The following is a 27,430-nucleotide window of genomic DNA, read 5'->3' as shown; positions in this document are numbered from 1 at the left end:
GGACTAAACACCGGGACTACTACAAGCTGGCCACTTGTTCAGGGCATATGCTCACACACCCCTGGGCCCACAGTCAAGAAAGCAGATTTTGGGGCACTGCAGGCCTTGGCCCACTAGGGCTGTTGCGCCACCAAGTTTAGTCTTATGTTTCTCTTTCATTTGACGTGTATATTTCTTTAGAAACACCTTCGTCTGCATTTTCATTGTTTAGAAACTTTTCTATGAAAAATCTGTGAAGATGTCTCTACTATTTCATTTTATTTAATAGTTTTATTGCTTTTTTATGATCTTGTCAGAACTTTGCATTTTTCTTTATTTTCAAACCCGTCATTGATGGAGTGGAAAAGACCTCTGAATAGTGGTAACTTATTTCAGGTTTAGTTACATTCCTAGTGTTGGAGAGAAGTGGCTGCATGGGTGTCTTTTTTCCACCTTGATATATGATATGAATACCTTCCATTTTATTATGAAAGGGTTTCCTGAAGGCAAATAGATATTGAATCCTTTGCCATAAGTAACCCTTGGTTTTACTTTTATATCTCTTGCAATATTTTTCTTAGGTTTTCAAAAATTCTCTCTTCTTGACACATGTTAAGTACGAGGGAAAAATGTTTTTTACACATATTAAACCAATAACATTTCTTTTGTGACTTCATGAATTTTTTAATCATGTGAAATTATTTTTTGCATGATATTTTCCCCCCTGTTATATTCTTCAGCTGAAGTTCTGTTAATTCTGAAGATTTATATTGGTCTTTTCTTGAATAATTTACATTGAAGATGTTAATCTGAAATTTCTCTTACTACTTGGGCTGTAATTAAGCTGCTTTTTACATTAGAAAATGTTCAGTTATTACTTAAATGGGAGCACACTGCGTGGGTTTTAAGGATTTCACATAAATTCCACACGATTATGGATGACTTGAATCTGAATGTATGTTTGAAGAGAGAGTATGCACCTTTCAGATGTAAGCAAAGACATTAAAGCTTAAGTTTTAAACATAACTCGTATAAAATTCTCACTCATTAGCAATGTCCATTGATATTCTGCGTGGATCTACTACAGTAAAAATCCTCAGAGGGAATCCTGCTACCTACTGCTTTTTTTTTTTTATTTTAATCAGTGTTGCTAATTCTTCAAATGCTGTATTCTTTTCAAAGAAACTTTATTCACAAATAAATATTCAAAGGAATAATGTAAGAAGAGTACCACAGAAAATTAACTATAAAAAGTATTTCTTGTATTTTAAGTTATTGTATTTTTCAACAAATTTATTTACAGCTGATTTATCACAAAAACATTCATATACAATTGCTGGCAAAAATAAATAATGTTTATCACAATTTAATCCATCTATATGAAATAGAAAAATACAGTGCAAGAAAATTCAGGAGTATCAGAGCTTAAATTGCTGTGGTATTTCTTAGTTTTGGGGATAAATTATAATTCTAGTTAGGGCACACCGGAGCCCTAAATAAGAAGGCTCAAGCACTTCTTTTATGGAACTGAACAACAATTTCAGTAGAAATTAGATCCTGAAAATTTTATTTTTAGCAATAAGATTTTATCAAAAATCACTTACTAAATTTTAATTTATTTCTTTAGATTTTATTAAATTTTAATTGTTTAATTACTTTAATAATTATTTATTTTAATGACTAATTATTTAATTTTTTAATTATTAATGATTTTATTTATTTATTCTTATTCCTTTTTCCTGACGGTCTACCGTAGGGCTCCGGCACCTCTAATTTTAGAAATTAAGCTCTAAGGTGTATATATATATATATGAGAGATTTTTATGATGGTTGGAAATGTGCTATCTCTTTGAATTTTTAAGGAATGTTATTCTGAACAAAATTTTAATTCTGATAAATTATTATTTATCTAATGTGCCTGATGCAAGTATTTTATATTTTGATACATTTTCATGGCAAATACGATGAATCAATCTACATAAATTAGAAGAAAATGTAGTAAATTGGACCAAAATAAATGAAAAATTGCTTTTGCATTAAATTTTTATAGCAAGTTTACATTTTATATATAAAATTTATTTTTAACAGTATCCGATTTTAACACGTAAAGAAGAAAAAAAACGACTGTATGATGCAAGAAAAACATTGCTCACCGTGTCTTATTTTGCATTATGTGTGTGTATATATATGAATAAACACAAAATAAAAAGCAGTTCAAAACCCAATCCAATTATGTACTGAAAACAGCAACATGTGTGGTAATAATGCAAAATAAGTTAAATAATATGTTTAAAATCTATTCCGTTATTTATTTTGGAATAAACCATATGCAATAAACAAAAACCAAAAGCACGGCATGAAAGGGGCAAAAAATGCCAAAACCAAAAATGAAAAAAAGAATTTTACATCTTTTGCTACATCATCATCAGGGAGATGGTGGAATGAAAGAAGCAAATAAATCAACCCATTTCTGAACCAGAGACACAAATTAAAGTTCATGTATAAGGAAACATGTTAATATAGCAGAATTTAATAATATTAATTTATGTACATTGAAAAGAGATTAAAATTAATCTAATAATACCTTATTTGTCTCTTTACATCTCTGTGTAATGAAAGTAAATTTCTACTAACTAGATGCAGTTTAAAAGTATTTTGAAATTTTTCAAAAATTCCAAAGAAACCGTAATTAGTTGCTAAAGCAGCAATAATTAAAAGCATAATTTAATAAGTAAGTCTTTGGATAATCTCTATTGGAAAGTACTATAAAGATTTTTATACTTACAAGGAAACATATACATATAATATGAAATTAAAAAATATTACAAAAATATGATTCATCAACTGTATTATACTATTATGTATTTATCAAAGAGATCTCCGAAATGAAACCATTTTTATACATAATTTATATAAATATTTTGTTAGTATTACTATTAAACAGTGACACTTGCTGATCTGGAAAGTAATGATATAATTGCAAATTTAAGATACATTCAGCATCATTTCTTTCAATGTTTAAAAGCAAAAATAAGCAACAGTTTCAACATTCTGACATATTCCTATTTTATCATTTTTTATTATTTATAATTAGAACTATGCATAAACTATATATATAGATAGATAGATAGAGATATACACTATATACACAGAGAGCCTACTCAAAATAGCACTATTCTCGGATCATTGTTCTTCCAAAATTGGATATGTTAACATGAAATATAGCTTTCACAGAATTTTATATTCCTCACCTTATTGTATGTTACAAATGATATGGCCATCAAAATATAATGCACGTTTGGTAAAAGTTTACAATTGGGTGCCCCTTGTTTTTTTTTTTTTTTTTTTTTTTCGTGATTCTTTTTTGACGCCGAGATCGGCGCCAGGAAGATGCAATTTCAAGATGGCCGCTACACAAAACCAAAATAAGAAGTCAAAGAATTACACAAACTCTGTGTCCATGTACACATCGATCTATTTTCACTTAAAAAACATAATTGCACAAACTAGGCATTGCGTGCTGCCTTAACTTTGTTCATGCACACATCAATATATTTTCAATAAAAAAAAGTCAAGAACCTAAAACAAAGTTAAAACTATCATGGTAACTATCTCCAAAATGTAGCAAAATTTGTCACTAATCGAAGGGGCACGCAATTCTATACTTGGAGGTTTGCGTATTTAAATATCCTTTTTTTTTTAGTTTTAATTTGCTATTTGTGATCTGTATTTTCATTACATTATCACGTAATTTATTAAAAAACAGCCAGTGAAACATTCTGAGATTAATATTACCCAATTTTCCCGCCAGCATTAATGTCGCCAAAGTGTTTGCCGTTTGGGGGAGGGGACATAGGTCACGCTTTTACTCAGAGTAAGATGATACGAGTTGAGAACTGCATGGTCATATTTTTTGTTTGTTTCCTTCTTTTAAATGCATAAATTCCAGTAAATGCCAGACATTTTAAAGAAACTAATTGAGTTAAAACAGAGTCTTAGCTAGGGTTTTCAGCGCCCAGGGACAACTGAAGATTTCGCTCCCTCTACTGCTTGCCAAGGATGGAAAACATTTAATTCTAAAATGTCGTAACATCAGTTTGGCGCCCCTTGGACTCTGCGCCCAGGGACAGATGCCCCCCTCTAGCTATGCCCCTGAGTAAAAAAAAAAAAAAAGACTGGTTGAAATAAAAATTACATAGGCATTGTAAGTGACGTGCAAGTGTCAACAAGAACCGAATATTTCAGATAAAGAAATATTAACAGATTTCTGATATGGCGTCAATATCGTCTCTATTATTAAATAACTATTATTCATTGTTACATTAATACCAAAGTATTGTATGAGCACTTTTAAAACCGCAAATGAGACAGAAAACATAGCATTTTTAAATAGGCCGATATGTTTGTGCGAGATCGGGGAAAATTCTTTTATTGTAAAGAAAAGTTGTTGCTGCAAATTTTTCATTCTGTTCGCTTATGATTTTTTAATTTTAATAACACATGTAATTATTCGATGAATTTAAGGTAAGTAAAAATTTAATTTTTCTTTTTTTTGTAAGGGCATGCATTTTAATTATTGTGTATCATATAAACAAACACGTGCTTTGTTGTCAGCACTGAAATTCATGAGAAATGGAACTACACACCAGTTTATCTAGGAACTTGCATTTTGATTTTTAAAATTTTATATTTTGATAAAGCTTAGGTAAAATCCTAGTATACGGTGCAGCCTTGGTGCGATTTTGAAAATTATCGCCAACACCAAAAATGACGTCTATGTATATACTATACATTATATACTTTCATTATATACATAGTATATAATATGTATAACTATACATATTCTTTGAATGACCCGTTTACTACTCATCATATATGTCCCGTTTTCCCTGCTCGTCATAAAAGTAGCCAAATCCCAAGTGCACCGGATACTAGGATTAAACCAAAGCTTATTTGTGAGAGAATGTTGTTACATACTAGCAATAAAAGATAACAGATATTTCAAATTTCAGAAATACCGTAAGAATTTTAGTGAATGGCAGGTAATGAAAATACGGTCAGTTTTTGCGATGTAATCCACAATAAAGTAGACGTACTTAAAACCAAACTAAAAAGTAGATTTATTTATTGAACATAAGAAGCAGAATGCAGTTTTCTGACATTCTTAAAGCTATTCTTGAAAAATAAAATGGGTGTGTTTACAACAGTCCGAAAATTCTCACTAAATAAATAAATCTGACTCGGTTTAATATTTGCTCAAATTCTAACCCACAGGGGATGCCGCCATATTTCATCTATACGAATTAATAAAATATGCAGATATTCATATTTCATAAAGGTCCATCAACAGCCTAGTAGTTCGAATGGCCTACCTGTAAGGGAGTTTTAGTACTATTATTACCCATATGTAACGTGAATGGATGCCAGCTTCCCTTAGAAAATCCACCATGGAAGCATCCCTCCGTTTACATACGATAGCCTTCGAATGCTTTGCGTAATCTATGCAATCCAACCCATTCCATCTCTTGTAAAATTTCACAAAATTAGGGCAGCTACAAACATTTGGGAACCCACAGACCACCGAATTTTTAACGAATGTGATAGGGCTTACTGGTAGTACGTGGCAAAGAATTGTGCTATACGGTTTTTAACGTAGAATATTTTATTCCACACATGATTTTCATCAAGGTAGAGATACGATGAATGGAAAATGGGTCCATTTATTGGCTCTAGGAAATACCGTTAAGAAAAATTATAAATCGGTTCCACTGGACTCGTAGGTGAAACGATTTTAATAATTATAAGTGTAAGGTTAACACTCGAATACTCTAGAATTTAAAAATCATATCTTTTTATAATCTTATCTCATCTCTTTATACACATACGAAAGTCACGAGGTAAGCGGCATTTTAGGCAACCTGTTTGGCGGAGAAGCTTTGACGCCAAAAGTATAGTATTAGTGAAAATTCGGCGACGAAAAGAGAACATTTTAATTGCACCTTTACTTCATAAATTACCAGAGTTTTAGAAAAATTGCGCTTTTTGAAAGCTCGCAGTAGTTTGACTTCCATGCAAAAGTTTATCATTATATTGAAATATGATCATCATGAGAATGTTTTCCATTTTCGTTTAAATTTTCTGCCTAAATATAGGAGGATGTGTAATGATACGATCAGGGGCGTAGCTAGAGGGGGCAAGGGGGGCATCTGTCCCCGGGCGCAGAATGCAAGGGGCGCCAAACTGATGTTACGACATTTTAGAATTAAATGTTTTCCATCCTTGGCAAGCACTAGGAGGCGCGAAACCTTCAGTTGTCCCTGGGCGCTGAAAACCCGAGCTACGACTCTGGATACGATGATAAAAATGTGCTAAAAGCGTCTATAAAACTAAATATAATAAAACGAGATCATGCCAATAAACAACAGGTACAGTTAAAAATATAAAATTATTAATTGATATTTGAATAAAAGAAAAAATGCAGTAAATTTCGTTAGCTGTTCTGGAGATGCATAATCAAACACTTTAAAATCTGAATATTGAATAATTTAAGCATATAAAAACCTAGTACAGATGTATAGATCGTACCTTATTAAGTACTGTAAAGTTTGTAATTTTCCAAAATTTATTCAAAAGAACTAAGATTATCACTAAAAGAGCATATGCTGTTTTTGTTAAATACCAGAATTTTGGAACAAGCATTTCATTTTGTAAGCTTCGTTGCATTTTTCTAAATTCAAGAACTACATATCTGGTTAATGGAGGCTTCAGTTAAGTCTGAAATACAAATTGTAGATTAATCAACAGTTTTTGCAGTGAAATAATGATGCATGTATTCACTTCATTGGAAAGTACTGAGCCAGAGTTTGCAAATCAAGATTAATAACTTTTTATGTTCTCTCCTTTCTGAAAAGTTGAACATTGGATGCTTATATCCTAATATTTAGTGACCACAAACAGCTGAATGTGCTAGACTGTTGGATAGGTAGTTCATCCCAAAATCATTTCCTGATAAATGAACAGGTTGACTGTATGGAATTTCATGATTTTGATTCATGTGTAATGTTTATTTAATTTCTCTTAGAAAATGCTTCATGATGGCATCCCTTTTAATGCAGACATCCATTGTGTTTTTCCCCATACAAAATACTTGGAAGTACCAGCATTCATAATCCATTTTAGGATGTGCCTTAACATTATTATAATTTAATGTTTGAATTACGCATTTCTTAATTATATGTGGCTAATTGGACCTCCTCCATCAATTTCACACTAAGTGCTTTCTTTTTATATCACGGATTCTTAGGAAGATTGCTTGGTTGGCTAACTATGGTAATGAACTCTACGGACAGAGGTTAGGTTTGGTTTATTTGAGTATGGCAAAGGGATGCCTTCATGGAGGACTTTCTAAGGGAAACTGGTTTGTATACACATTTACACAGGGGAAAAACCATGAAAATGCACCATACAGCCAGCCTGTTTGTGGGATTCGAACCAGTGCTTAGTGACTTTACTGCTCGGCTGCTGGTGGGCCATTTGTGAAGGACCCATAAGGGAAATTTAGCCATATTTGCATTATTTATTGGGGGGGGAATTGCAGATAGATAAATAGTTATTTGTGGAAAACATAGGATGTGCTTGTATGATGTGTAATAAACTTACACAAAGGTTTCGCTTTCATAGGTCATTGCTATTTAAGATTGATTTCTTTAACAGCTATACTATACTGAAACATAGCAGACACAGGACTTTTTACTTATTTACAGAATTCTATATTGCTGGTAACAGAAGCAAAGCTGCAGATCATATTTTGGTGGCATAAAACAAAGCAGTGTATAGATTTTAATTTGAAGCTTAGGTCAAGAATAATATGGTTATGATTTTATCCTATTGTTAAAGTTTATGTTTGCAAATTTTAACATATTTATTGGCTGAAGGACCTTTTTGCATTATTTAAGTGCATGCATCATTAGTGTTATGCAAGAGTCATATGACCTGGATTAAGCATATTACTATTTTTAATATAGAAAGGCAAAATAATCCAATTAGAAAGTAGCCTTAAGGGGCTATTGCAAGTTATAACTTTATTTTGCATACATACATAAAATCAGTTCTTGTGCTCATTTCTTAAGAAACTCCTCACTTTCTATTACATAGCAGTGTAAACCATTATTTAAAACAAAATGCAAACTTTAAAAATTAATGCTGCACATCCTTTTTTAAATTTGTTTTACCCCTTCACCAAAGTATTGTCCAATTTTTTTTTTTTTAATAAAGCCTTTTTTATAAAAAACTTTTATACACAGATAAGTTTCAGAAAAACAGTATAAGCAGAAATGTGGTACATATGAGAAGTCAAAGATTGATTACAGAAGTGTAAGCTAAGTGCAAGTAATAAGTTTAGTCATATTAAAGAATTTAGTTAAATCTTTTTTTTGGATTTTATCATTGAAAAATATTTTTTCTTAATGCATATTTTTCTTGATCTGAAAATATGCAGTAAGGAAAAGATATTCTTGAGGGTTGTTAAGATAGCTTTGTTCTAATGGAAGTTATCTTGTACATAGCTTTGTTCTAATGGAAGTTATCTTGTACATAGCTTTGTTCTAATGGAAGTTATCTTGTACATAGCTTTGTTCTAATGGAAGTTATCTTGTACATAGCTTTGTTCTAATGGAAGTTATCTTGTACATAGCTTTGTTCTAATGGAAGTTATCTTGTACATAGCTTTGTTCTAATGGAAGTTATCTTGTACATAGCTTTGTTCTAATGGAAGTTATCTTGTACATGTTGAGGCTCCTTCAGTCCCAAAATCGTATAAAATTTGGATCTTTTAATAGTCAAAGAATTTTTAATTTTGCTTTCATATATTTGACTTATTAAATATTAAATGTAATGCTTAGGCTGATAAAAAATTTTTGAATCATAATTAATAAATCACATTATGAAAAATAGTTGATTACCTGTCTTCAGAATTTTATAAATAGACTTTATGCACACAAAATTTAAATATTTATTATGAGTTCTGCTGACATTCTTCTCAACAATTCTAAATTGAAGCTAGAACTGTTTAGATGTTCGTCAGATGGAATGAGACATCAAGACTAACACATTTATCGATAACTTTGGGAAATTTCCACGCAATTCATTTTATGGAGGTTAATTCCTAGAATTTAGATTGTGTATTTGATTTAATTATGTAAAGCATGTTAGTTGTGTCGACTTTGTCAAGTTCTTTATTAGCAAAATTATGTAGTAAAAGCAAACCAAAAAGTTGCCGTTAGATCTTTTAAGGACAACTTTTCATTTTGCTGTGCCTGTTATTGTTCACTGTAAAATAGTTAGTTTTTCATTTTTTGCAAAACTTTTTTCTCGTAAAGAAGAGGAACCTGTGTCTAATCATCCTCCATATCAATAGATTAGAATGGCAAATTAAGGTTGATTTTTCCCTGATTTCTAATTTTACATTAGTGTGTTTCTCTTCCAGATTAATCTAGCTCATAATACGTGTGGGGCAAATCCCAGCTCATCCAACTATAATATAAAAAACTATGTTATATTTAACAACTTTAGTCATTAAACTACTAAGTTTCCCTAGACCTCCGTCATGCCTTTTCATGGTTTCTAAGTTGAAATCACTTCCCTTCCAATCCCTCCCTGGCAGTTGTTTATTGTACTGGCTCAGATCTGTACTTTGGCAGTCTCAGCACCTGGGGAGGAATTCCAGGTGCTGGAAAGGGCAGCAATACTGTCCTGGAAGACAGGTGGCTTCAGCCCTCCGAAAGGCTGACTCTCCACCTTCCTGCCCTGCATGGTGCTTTGAGCTTTGTGAGCCTAATAATCCCTGCCTGATATGGGGAGTAGTAAATGGGGAGCTTTGTTGTGTGAACTTAAGGGAATCATGGTACATAATCTTCCCCCTAAATTGTGTCATTGTGAAAATGGCATTTTTGTCATAAATTCTAGGATTCTTCTTCTTAAGTAGAAATATAATTTCAGAGATAGATTAAATGGATTTTTTAAGGCTTTGTTTGAACTATTTTATTTCAAATAAATCATATAAAAAGGAGTAGATTATTTTTGAAGCTACATTAAATCAAATTCATGTTAAAAAAACAAACAAAATAGTCTACTGGAATTTGGTCTTTTCTTACTGCAGCACCATTCAGACTTCCCTTTGCAGTGAGGGAGATAGAAACAATTTTTTCCCCAATAAATATAAAATTTCGAATTAGGAGACTGTGTTTACTCAGTACACATATTATTTACTTTAAAGGCAACATTAAAAAGGATAAATTTTGTTTAAGTTAACTAGTTTCATAATAAATATTATTTAATAACATTTTGTAAGACTGTAATTTTTATCACAGGAAGATTTTATTCTTTTGTTAAAGGGTTAAATGATTAATTAATAAAGCAGTGTTGAATTGTTGGTAAATATTAAATCATTAGTGATGCATCTAATTATGGAATGTATGTTAAAAATGATGTATGATGAAGTTATATATATGCAGTATTGTTAGACTTGAGTGGGTATAGATAATCGATGTTTAAAGGGCCTACTGAGTTTAAATGCCCATAACTTTTTAATTTTTGTGTATTTGAAAAGTAATAGTAAATTTGTTGTAGAATCCATCCTAATAATAAATTAATAAAATTTGTTGCTGAATCCATCAAAATATATTTGACACCAAAATGTATTTTATATGTACGGACTTAATTTTAAATTTTGTGAGTTATAAAAGTATTTTATATTTTCTCTTCAAATAATATTAAAATTAGAAATAAAATTGAATGCCACAGTAGCCTATCTTGTTTGTTGCTAATTCCAGTGCTGTGTAGTGAATTCTTTTGTTTACATATATTGGCTTGTCTGTGTTATAATAGAATTGTCATCAAATGAGCAGCTGCAATCTGAGTAGCCTGTTTTGTTTGTGTAAATCATATTGTGTTTGTTTTTACTGTGTTTTTATATTAGAGAATAAGAAGATATTAAAGCATAGCAAATAATTGCTGTCACAAACCAAACACATTTCTTTTGGTTAGACTGTGCATGTTAATTTGATCAGAGGGGGCAATCAGCTAAGTGCATATGTTCTATAGTAGTCTGTGTGCTTATTAAAATTTCATGGTTAGAATATATATATTTATTTATTTCTTCAAATGTATAAGAAAAATCAAGAATGTGACCGAAAAATGAAAAGGAAAGAAAAAACAGGCAAAAGAGAGGGGAAACTTAAAAAATTAGACAACTTTATTATTAAAACATCATATCCCAAAAAGATTTCTTCAATAGGTATTGTCTGTCCCAGTAAGATTGAATCAGTCTGAACAGAAAACTGGATTATCGACTGAAGTCACCTCTACTAGTAGAGCTGACAACAAACATACAGAAAAACAGATATGTGTACATCAGCAGATACAGGTAATTATGTATGTAAAAATATAACTGATTATGTGAGAAGATTTCTAATTCATTATGATGAAAAAGATAAAAAACTTACAGGCTCATTTCCAAAAGATACTAAAGGACATGGGCATTTTAGTGCAGCATATTATGTATCCATGACAAAGTACAAACAAGGGCCATGACATTGATCATGTTACTATAAATTGCTGCATACTGCAGTGGAAAATTTAGTGGTAAGAATTAAAACTTGCAGTTTTTTAAATCACATGTGGAAGTTAGCACTGTGTATGAAGCATGGAAAAAAAATTTTGGCTCTTGATAAAGACATCAGAGGACAAGTCCAATATGAGGCGAATTTTTGGGAATTGGTTTTAGAAGGGTTATTTGATATACGTTTACACTGTAAAAAAATGTGTTAACTTTTCATGGTCATATTGAAGATAGAAATACTAGTTTTTTTTTTTAATCGCAGGCTAAATCATTAAGTAAATATAACAGTGTTACGGATTAAGTGTTTGAAATGCCAGTAGGGAGTTCACAGTATTTGAGCTATACCATACAAGATGAATTAATTCAATGTGCTGGTCATAATTTAAAACAAATGCTGCTGAATAAGATAGTGTGTATTCAGGTGTATGATGACCACCTTTATTATACGCTGGATATAAAAATGATAGACTTAAAAATAATGAAAATATGATCATAAAAGAATTATATTACTACATGTACCTAAATGTTGTTTATTCAAAAGAAAAGACATAGCTCATGAACTTAAAATTTTCGTTAACCAATCTGTCTAGATTGCTACATTTTTAAAATGACTTTTGAATTATGTTGAGTTTAATTTCATTTCATGCTCTTATTATTCACTCACACATTATTTCTTGACTAGCATGACACATTTACCTCCTTTTGTAAATTTTTTTTTTTTTACATCCACAATCACTGTCATTGTAAATTTTCTTTGAATGTTTTATTGATACAGATATTTAAAGTTGAACTAATGCCATTAATCTGTCTGGAATAATACCCACGTTTGCATTACACCCTTTCAAATATTTCTTCATATTACTCTTTAGATGGGATCTGCGCATGTCCCAAACTAAGAGACTTTCTGGTTTCTTTAAAGCAACAGGATGCTTTTACCAAACATTCTGTATTCACAGTTTCACGCCGTTTTTGTCCATCCGTCGTCTTGTGAATATAAATGAAAACACCATTTGGGAAATTACATTTTGGCACAGTCTTTCTTTTAAAAATAACCATGGGTTTTAATTTTTGTACTGTCTGCTAAGTGGGAAAGTTATGATAAGGTGAGGTTTCTCGTGAACTGTTGTTTTATGTAAACCATATTTGTGTCTTTCACATCAGTCACATATATTGTTCATCTTACTGCTTATCAGTTCAGTGTTTGAAAGCTTGGGAAAAATCTTCGAATTAATGTTATAAAAAATAAGATTATCACTTATGTATTTCTTCCGTCTCTTCATAAAGAAAAGACTGTGTTATATGGCGAATATACTTACAAATAAAAAAAAAAAATTACTGTATATTTGCCTTATAACATGCACCTATAATTTCAAATTACATTTAAAAATTTTTAGTTATATTCAAAATATAACACATACCCAATTCTTCATGAAAAAACCTTAAAGATACATGTCCATTGTTTTCAATCTTTCAGGTGAATGTGCCCACTCTTTTCAGGTCACTTATTTGAAGATTTGTCGTAGTCTTTCGAACAATGGTATACTGAATTGAGAAGCAATAAGGAGCAATATGTGTATGAGTAAATGCTTGTGTTCTTGCAAAGAGGGTGGATTATATTCAATGCAGGTGTCCAACAGAATGCTATTGTAGCGTTTTGAGAAATGGGGGATGTAATTTGAAGTAAGAATGTGCTTCCAATTTGAATCCATGGAATTAGGATTCAGACATTTTTTCTCCAGTTATTTGAAGCTGTGATTCTGAAGTGAACATTGAAGGCTTTAGCAAATTACATTTGCTTTAGTTGAAATACAGTTGTTCTAGTGTTTCTTTTAGTATAAATATCTTTTCTGCCAAATGAAAACAGCTTAGTGCTGGCTTCAAATGCAGCATCATTCAATTTGCGAAGGAAAATGGAAATTATGATGCAGCAGGGATGTTTGGTGTTGGTGAGAGCTGAATGGAAGAAAAATGAAGTCACGAAAATTAATATGCCAAAGAATAAATATGCTTTGCTTAAAGGAGTAACGAAATGGCCTATCCTAGAAGAAAGTTTTGCTAACCTGGTCCTGGAAAATCACCAGAAACAGCAGAGAAATCTAATTTTTGCATGCTCATCTTTTCCTTCTTTTAAATCTGTCATGTTTGTATCTAGTGTAGAATATGCATCTGCAAATTCCAGTCTTAGTTTTTGTATTAAAAGAACTTCAGAATTTTTAACCAAAAGACAAAATCTCATTTTGACAAGTTTTCAGTATGTCATAAAGTTCAATCTTGTGAAGAATATTTTAAAGTGAATGCATTTTACCGAGTTTTAGACATTATTTTAGTGCAAAAGAATTATTGATTTATTGATATGACAAATGTGAGCAATCAGTGTGGTTTTTTGGAACCACATTATATAAGCTATGCTGAGGAAACAAAATTAATACAAAAATGTGCCAATTTAGTAGGCATTAGTTATGAAATATTGTTGCCAAAAATTACTTAACAATTTATAAATGCTCTACAGTTGTGCAAAGATCACTTTGATGAAAATATAACCGTTCAAGAATTTGGGAACTTAATGTTAAAAAAATACCATTCACTGGAAAGCGACTTCTATGATATTCAAAGAATTTTTTTTTCAAATCTGAAAGTCATTAAAAATTATAGAAAAAATAACACTAGATAAACATGATTAAACGATCTTCAGCTTTTTGCCATTGTGCATGAAGAGGCAAATAAAATGGACCTTAAAAATGTAATAGATACTTTTGGCTCAACAGAAGCATACAAATGACCATTCTAAGTATGTATTCCATAAATCTGTTTATTATTGTGAGTATAACTTGATCAGTAATTTTTTCTTTTTAGTGAGCTATGTTTATTACGATCAGTTCTGTGTGGTTTTGATGATAATAAATTTTGTGTATTATATTCTTGAATTGGTTAAAAGCATTAAATAAAACTCATATGTTTTATTAAAATGGATTTTCAGTTTATAATTATCTGTGCTAATGATTTTTATTATATAAGTGTATATATATATATATATATTTTAAAGTTTTTTGAAGGGCCCAAAATTCCTAGCTACTCCACGATTAGACATCCAGATTTTTTTTTTTTTTTTTTTTTTTTTTTTTTTTTTTTTACAATCTACCATATCCTGCATATGATTTAGAATGGACAGTTATTTCATTATTCTGGAAATAATTATTTTTTGGAGGGTTTAATAATCTTGAAATGCCTGCCATATTAAGTGAAACCCTGTTCTATCTGTATTTTCTATGCTTACTGTCTGCCTTTTCATAGGCAGTCTATGTCAGGGGCCCATCTCCTTCAACTGGAAAAAGATCAAACACAATTTGAAGGAAGGGACTTGACGATAGCTACTCCTGAAGAATTTGTTCGACGGTTTGGTGGAAGTCACGTTATCAATAAAGTATGTAAATCTTAATGTTTAGACTGTATAATCTGCCAAATTTTTTTATATAAAATAATAAAAAAGTCTGAAATATCGCACTATTTGGAAATTATTTTCAGTTTTATTTATTTTGATATACCTTTCTGTGATTTAAGACTTGAGCTAGAAGTTGTTCCAAACTTCGGACTGCCTGATTTATAACCTTATAATTTCACATCATTAATATAATACAAAATTAAAACATATATACTAAATTACTAAAAAAGCAATTAAAAAGTTAAGATATAAGTAAAAGAAAATGGTCATAGAGACAGCTAATTCTGGAAATTTTTAAAATTGTTTTTTAATTTTCTTAAGTGTGAAATAGGCTAACTAAGGACCTAGTATGACTAGATCCCAGGCAAGTTAAACAAAACATAACATACTCTAGAAACTTATATGAATGGCAGATGAAGTGCTTGATCTGCATCATGGAACTTTTATAGGTTAAGAACAAGCAAAAAGAACCCAATTAAGGCATTTTCTTCTGTCTATTAAAAAAATGTATTGAAAACAATTTTGTTAATACAAATTAATAAATTTTTAATATTAATTATTATATTGTTATAATACAAGTAAATGTAAAAGTATAAAAATTATAAAATATTGACCATTCAGAGTTTTAATATATTCACAGTGAAACCTGGGTGCTCAAAGACGAAAACTTGTTTATTATAAAATTAGAAATAATACAATAAAAAATAAAGCATAAATCTAGTAAACCATTTTTTCCCTCAAAAGTTTTGTTCATATTTCTGAGACTATTTGATAACTTTTAGTTATTTGTGTTCATTTATTCATATTATGATTATATTGTTGGCTGTGTATCATAGGAAAAAAATGTAAGGAGGTCAACAAGAAATACCCTTCTTTTTAAAAGGCTTTTAAAAGGTGCAAGAAAGAGGTTGGGAAACCCTATTTTACATCAATAATCAGAGCCAGATAATCTGGTATGATTGTTAATTTGCCTGGTTAACATCCACAAAGTCCTTAGTGTGAGTCCTGGTGTTTCTTGCATACTGTTCCCCCTCCCTTTATCACTATTTTAATTTTAGCTTCTGCTAAAATAGCTGGACTTTGTCCTTTGAATAAAAAGTGAAATTAGCAATGTGACTAATTTCATCCTGCAATTAATTTAATAGAATTTTTTTACTAAGTGCTTTCATATTTCACATTTTGTATTTATCCAATTAGTAGTGTAAATGCAATTATATCCTTCAGCTTCTGATTACTTTCTTAATGACCGAGAATATTTGATTATAATTAATGATAATTTTTAGAATATAATGTGCTGGGCTCTATGGAATTTTCTCTATAAATGTGAAAACTAAAATAAATACTGTAATAAATAATGAGTAATTAAATTAAATATGATGAGCTATGAATATAGATGACAATAAATTACATTAATAAGTAAAATATGTTAAAAAGCATAATAACAATGTAAAACTGGAAAGTGAATAAATTAAAGCTTGTAAACATAGGGTACAAAGAATAAAAGAAAATATTTTGAATGAAATTTTAACACATTTTAAATTATTGAATGTGCTGTTTGTTCAAGTGTTTCATGAAAAATACGATATCTATAAATGAAAAAAAAAAAAAAAAAAAAAAAAAAAAAAAAAATTGCTTTTTCTAAATTGAATATTTGATTACAAGAATCTGCAGTAAAAAATACACGAATAAGAAAATTTTGTATTGATACTGCAGACTGATTTTGTAACAAATGAACTGTTGGACTTCATATGATTTTAGCCTTCAATGAGCTTTGGCTGTGTTACAATTTCTCTCAAAAGTAGGCTTGCCCAGGGTTCTGGCTGAATATAAGTACTGGTTGTAATGTATATTATGATAATGTTAAAAAATAAATTAAAATTTAATGAGGAAAACACGTTACTGTACTTAAAGAAATTTTAAAACCTTGTAAAATTTGGGAATAAATCATGTAAGAGATTTGATGACAGACTTATTTAAGCATTAGCTTGAAAATTTTTACAACATACAGTCTTTTTACACAAAAAGTGAACCGAAGTAATGAAATGAAATCTACTTCATTTGGTGATATTTTTTTAAAATAATATGATAGGTTTTATTACATGGCTAAGGCAAAATATATGAGACCCATCTGCCTAAGAAGAAAGATGCTTACTTTCATGTATGATGACTTTGAAGGAAAACTGGCTTGTATTCATGTTCATTATTAATTCATAATTAATGGCTTGTATTCGTGTTCATTATATTAGCCATGCAGCCATCTTATTCGTGAGGGTTTGAACTTGGGTCAAATACCAGTATCAACAATCTTAAATTACTCTGCCATTGGAAAAGCAATAGCCAGAAGACTGCAGAGAATTTTCTTTTTTTGGAAGAAGTGAATGAAAGCTAATTGGAAAATAGAAATAATGAAAAAAATTGCTAGCCTTCATTGTATTAGTTTACTTTTATGTATAGGCAAGTGTCTTGAGAAACCATGTGTAAATAGACTTAACTATTTTCTTGGTCATTCTGGTCTTTTGAGTGAAGATCAGTATGGAATTACTCCTCAAAGGTCTGCTGATGATTGATGCTTTGCTTCGATTATGTAATATTGTTGCTCAGGGAAAGCATAGGAATTATGTCAGCTTTCTTATTTTCTTGGATGTTAGATGTGCATTTGATAATGCATGATGACCTGGTGTTCTGTATTTCCTTAGGCATCCCTAAGTCCCTAAGAATATATTTTATTTAATGAAGAGTTTCTTGCAGTTTCGTTCTGCTGAAATTACTTTGGATAATATGATGAAAAAATTTGATTTGGAGAAAGGATGTCCTCAGGTATTCCATTTTTGGTCCTTTTATTTGGAATCTTTTTATGAATGATTTGAGAAAATTCCAGAACAGTTACCAAATCGATTTTGCAGATGATTTACTTGTTATTGTACAATGTAAGAACATTAATGACTCCAGTCCTCAATCTCAGAATATTTTAAACTATATTTCTGATTGGTCAAAGCACTACAAGCTTGAATTTAACCCTTCAAAGTTGAAAGTTGATACACAAAAAAATTAGCATCGTCTAATAAGATTGATTTAACTCTCGGAAGTGAGCTTATTGAAGAAGTTCAGTGGATAAAATATTTAGGAATTATTGTGGGCAACAAATTACAGTGGAAGCAACATATTTCTTATATTTCCAGTAAGTGTGAAAACATTATTCTAGGTTTACTACAAATTTCAAAGAACACCCATGGGGTCAAAAGTGATGTTCTTAAACTGATTTATAGTCAAGCCATTCTACCACTTATGTCCTATGTTTCAAGAGCTTGGGGGAATTCTTTTAGGAAGAAAATGAACTGTAAACTTCTTAGGAGGGCTCAAAGCAAGATTTCTCCATATTATTTGTATTTACAGGACTGTTAGTTATGAGGTAGCATTCATTACTTCTGGTCTTCTGCCTATTGATTTAATTATCTTAAATGATCTGGATTTTAGAGATAGACTTCCTAATGACAACCCTTGCAATCCCTTGAATAGGATGCTTTCTTTTTCAGATTTACCTCACCCTTCAGACAGAAAACCTGTGATAGTTGTTAGTTATGATAATAGTGTTTTTCAAGAATATAGTATTAGTTTTTTCACAGATGGTTGTGAGTTAAATGGAAAGGCTGGCCTTGCATATGTTATTTATGAAAATGATAGGGAGAATGTAACTGTTCAATATAGGATACCAGATGCATGTTCTGTTTTTTTAAGCCGAGCTTCTGAGCTTAAATCTTGCCGTTAAATGGATACAAAACTCTTGTCATAAAAATGAGACGTTTAAATATCTTATTTGCACAGATTTACTTTCTTCTCTCTCTTCTATATAATATACTAAAGACTGAAAAATTGGTGATAGAAATTCACTCTATATTACATGCAATTGGACATGCTGCAGATGCTCATTTTACCTATGTTTGAGGCCACAGTGGTATTCTCGGTAATGAGAGGTCTGACCAATTGGCTAAGCAAGCGATGTATCATGATTGATTTAATATTGTCTGCTCCCATATTTTATTAGAAGCATGTGGCTTGGAGCTGTAGTTGATTGGAATGCAGAATATCTTGCTTCTTCGAAGGCCCTAGTCGATAGAGATTTTTCCCAAGTGTTCTTCAATGACTTAAGAGTAGGCATTTTCAACCGGATTATAAACTTACCCATATTTTGATGAACTTACTCAATTTACTTCATTTCAGTATTGTTACTAGTGAACTCTGTGTTTGCAGCAATGCTGTAGAAGGTGGGGAACATATTTAATTGCATTGTAGTAGGTTGCATATGACTGCATTAATGCGACAGAACTGCATTTAAAGTGAGTTTAGGGCAGTTTTCTATTTGCTGTCTTCCTGTTTTCTATGATCTTGTTAGGAGTTCCGAGATCAAGTCTTGCGTGACTTTATTTGTTCTTTGAACTTTTAGTATTATTATTTATATGATTGGATTTTTATCTTTTATGTGTCATTATATTATTTTATATATTGTCCATGTATGATTACATTATGTATTGATGTTTTGTACTTGTCATTTTTCCTTTGTATCAGTATTAATTTTAATGATTATTTCATTTTTATTATTATTGTATTACATTAAAGTTGCTTTATTTTCTTTTACAGGGGTGTTAACATAGTTTAATTATTCATGATATATTTTAGTATTTTTATTTTATATAAATTTTCTTTGCTCTCTCCAGGCCTAGATTTTGTTTTTATTGTTGAATTCCTTGTACTGTGAGTTACTTACTTACATCTGTAAGCTTCGTGGAAAACTTCGTGGGTCATGAGGAATTTTGTATTTGTTTTCTTAATTTAAAAAATGTGCAAAATGTGTTTTATTGTATTAAAATAAGCAATGCATATATTTAACGTATTTTAAGTAGGAAACGACTTATTTTGTGCATGTTGTTATTAAAAGCATGGGAAATGACTAAACTCATTTTGTGTAAATTATTAAAATTATTAAAAAGTGCGGGAGACAAACATGTTTTCTAAGAATTATTGGTGGATTTTTTAATTGATGATAAAGTGATATTTTTACAATAATATGACTTTTTTTACAGTAAATTCCTAAAATTGGACTACAATAGAATAGAATGTGACGATGAAGAATTGTGTGCAGATTATATATGCCAATAAGTAAACCACAATGTTTTAACCTGACTGCATGTATCAAATGAAAAGCAGATTGCATCTCTTGTATCATTTTACCACTTGCACTTAGTTCCATGAATTTACATTTCTGCATTTTTTAATTGTAAAGAAACTGCAATATTTTTTAATTGTAAAGAAAATTCATAATTTGTTTTTTTTCTATCAGGTTCTTTTTTTGTTTCTTCTATCAGGTTCTTTTTGATTTCTCCCAGTTTTTTTTTTCAGTGTTAAAATTGATTTTTTTATGAATGCTCATTTTTCCCCCTTAAAATAATAAATTACTTTTCTTCTTTTCTGTTTGAAGGTACTAATTGCAAATAACGGTATTGCTGCTGTTAAGTGCATGCGTTCAATTCGAAGATGGGCTTATGAAATGTTTAGAAATGAAAGAGCAATACGCTTTGTTGTTATGGTGACACCTGAAGATCTGAAAGCTAATGCTGGTAATTATTTTCACATTAAAGTGATTTAATAAATTTTTTTTTATTAATACATTACTTTATATTATCTTGTACTTTATGTAGAATACATCAAACTTGCTGATCATTATGTTCCTGTTCCTGGTGGAACAAACAATAACAACTATGCCAATGTTGAATTGATATTGGATATTGCAAAAAGAATGAATGTGCAGGTTTGTTTTCAGTTACAAAATTACTCACTTTCAGAATTTTTTATTCTGTATATAAATATATCGATTTTTTAAGATTTTTTTTTGACATAAAAATTATGTTTGCTGTGATGAAAAATGTTATTAAAAAGAGTTTCACATTCTGGTACATTTGTTATTAGTATATATACTGAAATTTTAAAAATGATTCAAAAGATTCCTGATTTATTCAAGTTTTTAAAAGCAATTTATTGTTATGAAATGTAAGTTTTTTAATAAAAATGACAATTTACAGTAAAATACTTATAAATATCTTGGAGAATAACATGATCAATGCGAGATTAAAGGTACTTTACATGATTCCTTAGTGCAATAAATGGGATGGCTAAGAAATTGGATTCAGTTTTCATTTTACATATTTTGATAAACTGTTGAACAAGTTCTTAATTTCTTTGATTCAGGTTCATTGTTTTACATGATCAAAATTTTAAAATGTGCAGTTTTGTAATTGTAGTTTTATGTTTATATTTGATGCTTCATTTAATATTTTAATCATGAATTTCATTAAAAAAAGTAAGATTATTGCTTTAATTCCATCGAATTTAGCACCCCTAATTATGATTATTGTTGAGATAACAAGTAGAAAGAAGAAACTACAAAATTCAAGAGAATAGTAAAAATGTTTAGCGTGAAAGCTGAGTGTTTTCATGAATGAAAAACGTCTAATATTATTAGCTGTTGATCTGAGTTTTAGGTTTTAAATCCTTGGGTATTTAATTTCCGTTATGTTTCTGAAATTATTTTCCCATTTCAAAGCTTAATATTACAAAAATGAACAATTTATTTTTTAGTACATCTTTGAAGTTTAATGCAAAAAGAAATGGTATGTAGATTATAATTACTTTAATTAATTAAATGCTTTATTCAAGAAATGTTCAACTTATTTTTGTAAGTACTTTTTAGTAATTTATATATATTTTTTAATTTAATGATATTTGTGTACCAGTCTAAATTATTTTGTCATTGTATTGATAACCTTGAATATTTAGTAACATTTATATTTTGATTTTCTTTTTATGACTATATAAAATGCTATTTCAATTGTACAAGTGCGAGACAGAGAAATAAAATATCTAAACAATTTTAAAATAATAAAGATAAAACAGAAAATTCACTTAAACGTGTTAGTGGCACGGCTTTTGGATCTACTTATAAAAAAACTATATTTAAACAGGATTTATTTACTACATTTGTAAAATTAATTATTGTAATATTTTTCATGAACTTCCTTTCATTAAGGTAATATTTAAATCATTAACGAAAATTAAAAACGAATTATTTTAAGTAATAAGGTAATATAATACACTAAATGGGAAGAACGTTTGATAACTGTGTAAAAGCAGTCGTGCCAATCAGAAAGTTCACGTCCAAATTAATTTTATTCTCTTATCTAGAATAAACAAGTAACTGCATTATCAAGTTTAAAAGATAAAGTAGTTTTGACAAGATTAAATTAAATAATGACTCAAGACCTAATTTGTGCATGACCAAATGGCATAATTTTACAACACTGCAAAATATTAGGAATGTTGTGAAATAGGGTATTTATACATATCTCGTATTTAAAATTTGATTGGTTTTTGTACGTAGTAATTTTTTGTGTCTGTTAAATTATTTTTCAGTTACTGTATTAATAATCTAACTTCTCAGCCCCCCCTCCACGATTGATTTACTTCTAACAACTTGATTTTGCTGTCTGATCCAGCAAGAGTGAAACAGATGCCCACTTAGACAACACCTTCACTTTTTAACAATGCTTTATTTTTCAGGAATGCATTCTACAGGTAACTGAATTATAAAAGTTTAGTGTATTATATTGAAGTTTTCCATAAAAGCAAAGTTGGGTTTTGATTAAAAAATATGGAGCACAGAAAAACACTTTAGAAATACAGAATAGATAACATAAACAATAAAAACATTCCAATTCAGTTAGTATCGGATGAAAGACTAATGTGACTAGTGGCACGAAACTAATGTGATGAAAAACTAGTGACACAAAATCATTTATCTTTCTGTTGGGTTATGCATTCAAATGTGTGAAAGGTATATAACATGCAGAAAAGTTTCAATGTCTTGGCTGCAATTTATACTGGTATCCCTTTTCCTCCCCCTCCAAAAAAGCATTTTACATTGTGCTAACTACTAGAATTTTTTAAAGAGTATTTGCATAAAAATGAGTTTAACTGATCTGTTGGTCATAGAAACTGTATCTTATGAAGTCTTAAAGATTAAGACATGATGTTTTAGATGAGAAAACAAGAATCTTCTAAACACATAATTCATTGGTATTCATGCACTTGAAAAACTGGTTTAAAAAACTCTTCTATTGGAACTTTTGTACAGAGCATGCCTACGTCATTGACTAAAACTTGAGGATTCTGTTTCATTCCTTTTTCTCTCCGTTACTTTTTTTTTTTTTTTTTTTGGTCTTTGATTTTTTTGGGGGTTTGTGTACTGTTAATGTAAATGTTTCACTTAAAAAGAGTGAAACCAGAGACTGCTTAAGTTTCAGATTATGAAGCAAGTAGGTTTCAGTCTAGTATCTAATACCTTGGCATTGTTTCTCTCAGCATGCAATTTTTAAGAGGTTTTAGTCTTTTCATTTTTGCCTTTCCTCTGTATTCCCCCACAAAGGTCAGTGCTTGCCAGACTGTCAATTATTATGCCAGTAGTGGCCTTCTTCAAATAAGCTGGAAAAGTAAAGCTTCTGTTGAGATATTATCAGCAATGAGCTAACAGATATGCATATGCACTACAAGATTTCTGCAAAGCTTTGATGGAACTGTGCAAGCTGAAATAGTTTTATGCATGTGACTTTAATTTTTAGTTTTATATTTAAACTATATATGCTAGTCAAAAATCTGCAAACTAAAAGAGTTAAATGGAGAGAAAAGTTAAAGAAGAGTTATAAGAGTTAAATGAAGAGAAATAACACTATATATTATATGAACTTTTAAGAATATAAAGATATTATATGCAGTTTATGGATTTTATATTATATACACATTTATCAATCATATCTTTGCTTTTATTTTGAAATAATTTCTCATTTAATAATTATCTATATTATATACATATCTCGAAAATACCACATTTGCTGACACAGCAATTATGTCATTTAAAGTTTATAACTTGTAAAGCATTTAATTTTTTACTATTCATGTGCTAATTTTTTCAGTTAATTTTGTTTATTTTAATGATAATTTAGGTTGTTTGGGCTGGTTGGGGTCATGCGTCAGAGAATCCAAAATTGCCAGAACTTCTTAATAAAAATGGAATAGCATTTATGGGTAATGCAGATTTCATGTTAACTTTTGTATTAGCTTTTATGCAGTTCATATAAGTATATATATATATATATATATATATATTAGACGGATTATAAATAAAATGTTCTAAAATTGATAGGTCCTCCAGAAAAGGCTATGTGGTCTCTTGGGGACAAAATAGCATCTTCCATAGTAGCTCAAACTGCAGGTATTCCTACATTACCATGGAGTGGCTCTGGTATGGCTTTTAATAAATAAATGTACTTCATAAAATATGACATTTTTGTGATTCAGAGTAATAAATTTCTAGGTATAAATATATATTGATAACTTAAGTATTGCCATATTTTAAAGGAAAATGTGTTTGAAGAAATAGAACTTTAGAATTTCAGAATTTGGAAATTATGATTTCATTTGTCTCTAAATAACTGGTAAACAACATTAGCTATTGCTATGTATATAATTCCTATATGAATTCCATCAGTTGTAACACCTCTTATGATGGAAAATCAAAAACTCATCTAAAAAATTGCTGGGAAAAAAAGCTACAAAATTGTAGATCATCACTGATATTGTATGCAAAGATATTGTACATATGGATGTGATAAATCTTTGCCTGTACAGCCAAAGATATCCAAAAACGGCTTTGTTTTCATGAAATATGAATTTTCTCTTAAAGCAAAATGGGAATTTTTTTAAGAGTATCCAAGTGCAATTATATATCAAAGCAAATACATATATTAGGTATTATTTATAGGTATTAAGGTATATTAGGACAATATCAGTTATGGTGGCACATTTAAATGCTGTTTACAATCGCAAGAACATTCAGATGGATTTCGTCTTTGGAGTTATATGAAAGATCAAGTGTATATGATGTCATCTACTCTAGTATGTTACTTTAAAATAGGAACTTCAAGGTTATTCACATCAACTTTAGAGAAAAAAGGCAACTCCCTTCTAATTTTGCCCCACTTGATTTCTGTTTAGTGGATTTTATTTCATAAATGTTGCATGAATGAAGGCTCACTAAAAATACTGTCTGAAATGATATTATATGCATTGATGATGACTTGAGTTACAATTACCAATGGGGGGCTGACAGTGGCCTTGGAATGCCTATTTTAAGCTTATGGACTATAGTTTTCTAGATCTGTGATGTCATATCACTAATGAAGGCAGTAATGTGACTTCTGGTAGCCATAAATGTGTTTGTAGCGATAACCTTTTAGATATAAATGTGCATTCTAATAAATAGTATCCTCTTCAAACATGTTCCACATTAATTTATAAACCTTCCAAGTACATTTGCATCCTTTGTTTTATCATCTGATGCAATCTAGCTGTGTTGACATAATATATGTTTACCCATTAAACTATATATTTGTGCTCATATCTGCATCTATATTCTTTAAATATTGCAATAAAATGCCATCCATTATTTTTGAACATTTTATGTTATACTGAGAGGTATTTATCATATGTGTATTCGAAATATGTCTTATCAACAATGAATCGACAATGCTGTACAACTTGGTAACTGAATTTTTACGGTATTGCTTATGGTTTTTGAGATAGTATTGATAAGCTGTGAATTTTGCATATAAGAGGAACTACAAGTGGTTTCATTCTGTTGGGTATACCCCTTTATTATAGCCAGACATAACATTTATAGCTGTAGCTGATTCTATTCACCAGTTATTCAGAGAAAAATAGTTTCCTTACCACTCTGCATACATATGGTGTTTTTTTTTATATATAAAATAATTTATTTAGTAATGGATTATTTAGTATATTATCTCCTTTGATAAGGGTAGTTAGAATTTTAGTGGAATGAAGTAAATTATAAGCATGTTTAAAAAATGAATCTTGAAAGTTTTTTAAAATCGAAACATCAAATATGAATTAATAAATTGAAAATGGAAACTTTTAAAAAGGTATAATTAAAATTAAAATGTAATCAGTAAACCAAGTAATTGTCGTCATTCACCAGAAATTCTTTCACTTTTCAAGGGGAAGAAACCAACCTTCCGATCAATTAACAATAATTAATAAATGCAAAGGTGTTTCATCTTTTGGGGAAATATCATGCTTAGTTCATGACTCCCGCACATTGACTGAAGGCTGGAGCCTTTTTTTTTTTGCTGGTGTTTATTTCGGTGGCCGCTAGGTGGCGCTCATTGAACCGTGGGGTTGCAGACTCGCCCTCTGGCTTGTACGATGTCTCGGCAAAGAGCCAGAAATCATGTTGGTGTGGTCTGCCTCGTCTCCTATACTCTATCACCTCGTTCGTAAGACGTTGATGACCATAATATATTTTTGTGCTTTCCATACTCTTCATTAAATCGGGATGATTCATCAGCAACATAGAATCTGAATGATTCCCTTCATGTTCCATTGAATCAGGATAATTCATGGTACAGCATAGAATCAGGATGACTCTTTTCAAACTTCATTGAATCGGGATGATTCATCACACAACACATAATCAGGATGATTCTCTTCATACTTTCATTGAATCGGGATGATTCATCATGCAGCATAGAATCAGGATGTTTCTCTTCATACATCATGGAATCAGGATGATTCACTGAAACCTCCATAGAATCAGGATGATTCTCTTTAAACTTTCATTACATGGGGTTGAATCTCCTCCTGCTTCCAAGCAGTTCTCTTGAATTTTTGCAATAAGGGATTTGCTTGAGTACGCTGTTTTGTATGTAGATGTTTACCTTCGTCACTTCGAAGATTCATTCAAGTGGATGTTTCAAATTTTTAGCGTAATTAGAAATTTATGGATATATATATATATATTTTTTTACGTGCATAAGTAGCTCTTTGAGTTGAATCACTTTTAAATTATCTGAGAAGGGCAGACTGGGTTTTGTGGCTAACACTTGCAGATCCTTTTTCTGGTTAGTCCCAAAAATGCATTTTATCGTACTTTCAATGTCCGTTGAAAAGTTCAATATTTGTTTGAAGAAAAATTATATGTTCAGAAATTTTATGAGTTTCTTTATTACCCCTAACAATTACATAATATTTGAAAAACAACATCGAAAATATCATTGATCTGAGATTACTTCGAAAACGAAGCTAACATTTTACAAGGATTGGTACACTTGCCAAATGGACAATAAAATACACAAATTTAGTAAACATAAGAATCACAAAAATAGAATTTAACTTTGATAAATCTTCTATTAGTTATGCCTGTGATGTCTACAAAATCCTTAAATGCTTTAAGAAATTAATTTTCGACTATGGTTCTCTTTGTAAAACACAAT

General features: G+C 30.1%; 1 protein-coding gene across 2 annotated transcripts in view; it reads left to right on the top strand.

Moving 5' to 3' along the window:
• ACC (acetyl-CoA carboxylase) overlaps window positions 1-27,430 on the top strand; it is a 231,818-nt gene that overhangs the window by 78,101 nt on the left and 126,287 nt on the right. For both annotated transcript variants that reach the window (XM_085807436.1, XM_085807435.1), the window contains exons 4-8: window positions 14,888-15,017; window positions 20,509-20,647; window positions 20,729-20,838; window positions 24,083-24,164; window positions 24,283-24,381. In XM_085807436.1, the coding sequence (XP_085663562.1) occupies window positions 14,888-15,017; window positions 20,509-20,647; window positions 20,729-20,838; window positions 24,083-24,164; window positions 24,283-24,381 (560 nt within the window). The remainder of the gene's footprint in view (window positions 1-14,887; window positions 15,018-20,508; window positions 20,648-20,728; window positions 20,839-24,082; window positions 24,165-24,282; window positions 24,382-27,430) is intronic.

The sequence above is a fragment of the Stegodyphus dumicola genome, chromosome X1 (genome assembly GCF_044657685.1).
Source record: "Stegodyphus dumicola isolate Sdum_Otavi_A_Nest chromosome X1, ASM4465768v1".
Classification (NCBI taxonomy): Eukaryota; Metazoa; Arthropoda; class Arachnida; order Araneae; family Eresidae; genus Stegodyphus; species Stegodyphus dumicola.
The sequence above is the reverse complement of the archived record's forward strand: the minus strand, read 5'-3'. Positions and strand labels throughout refer to the sequence as shown.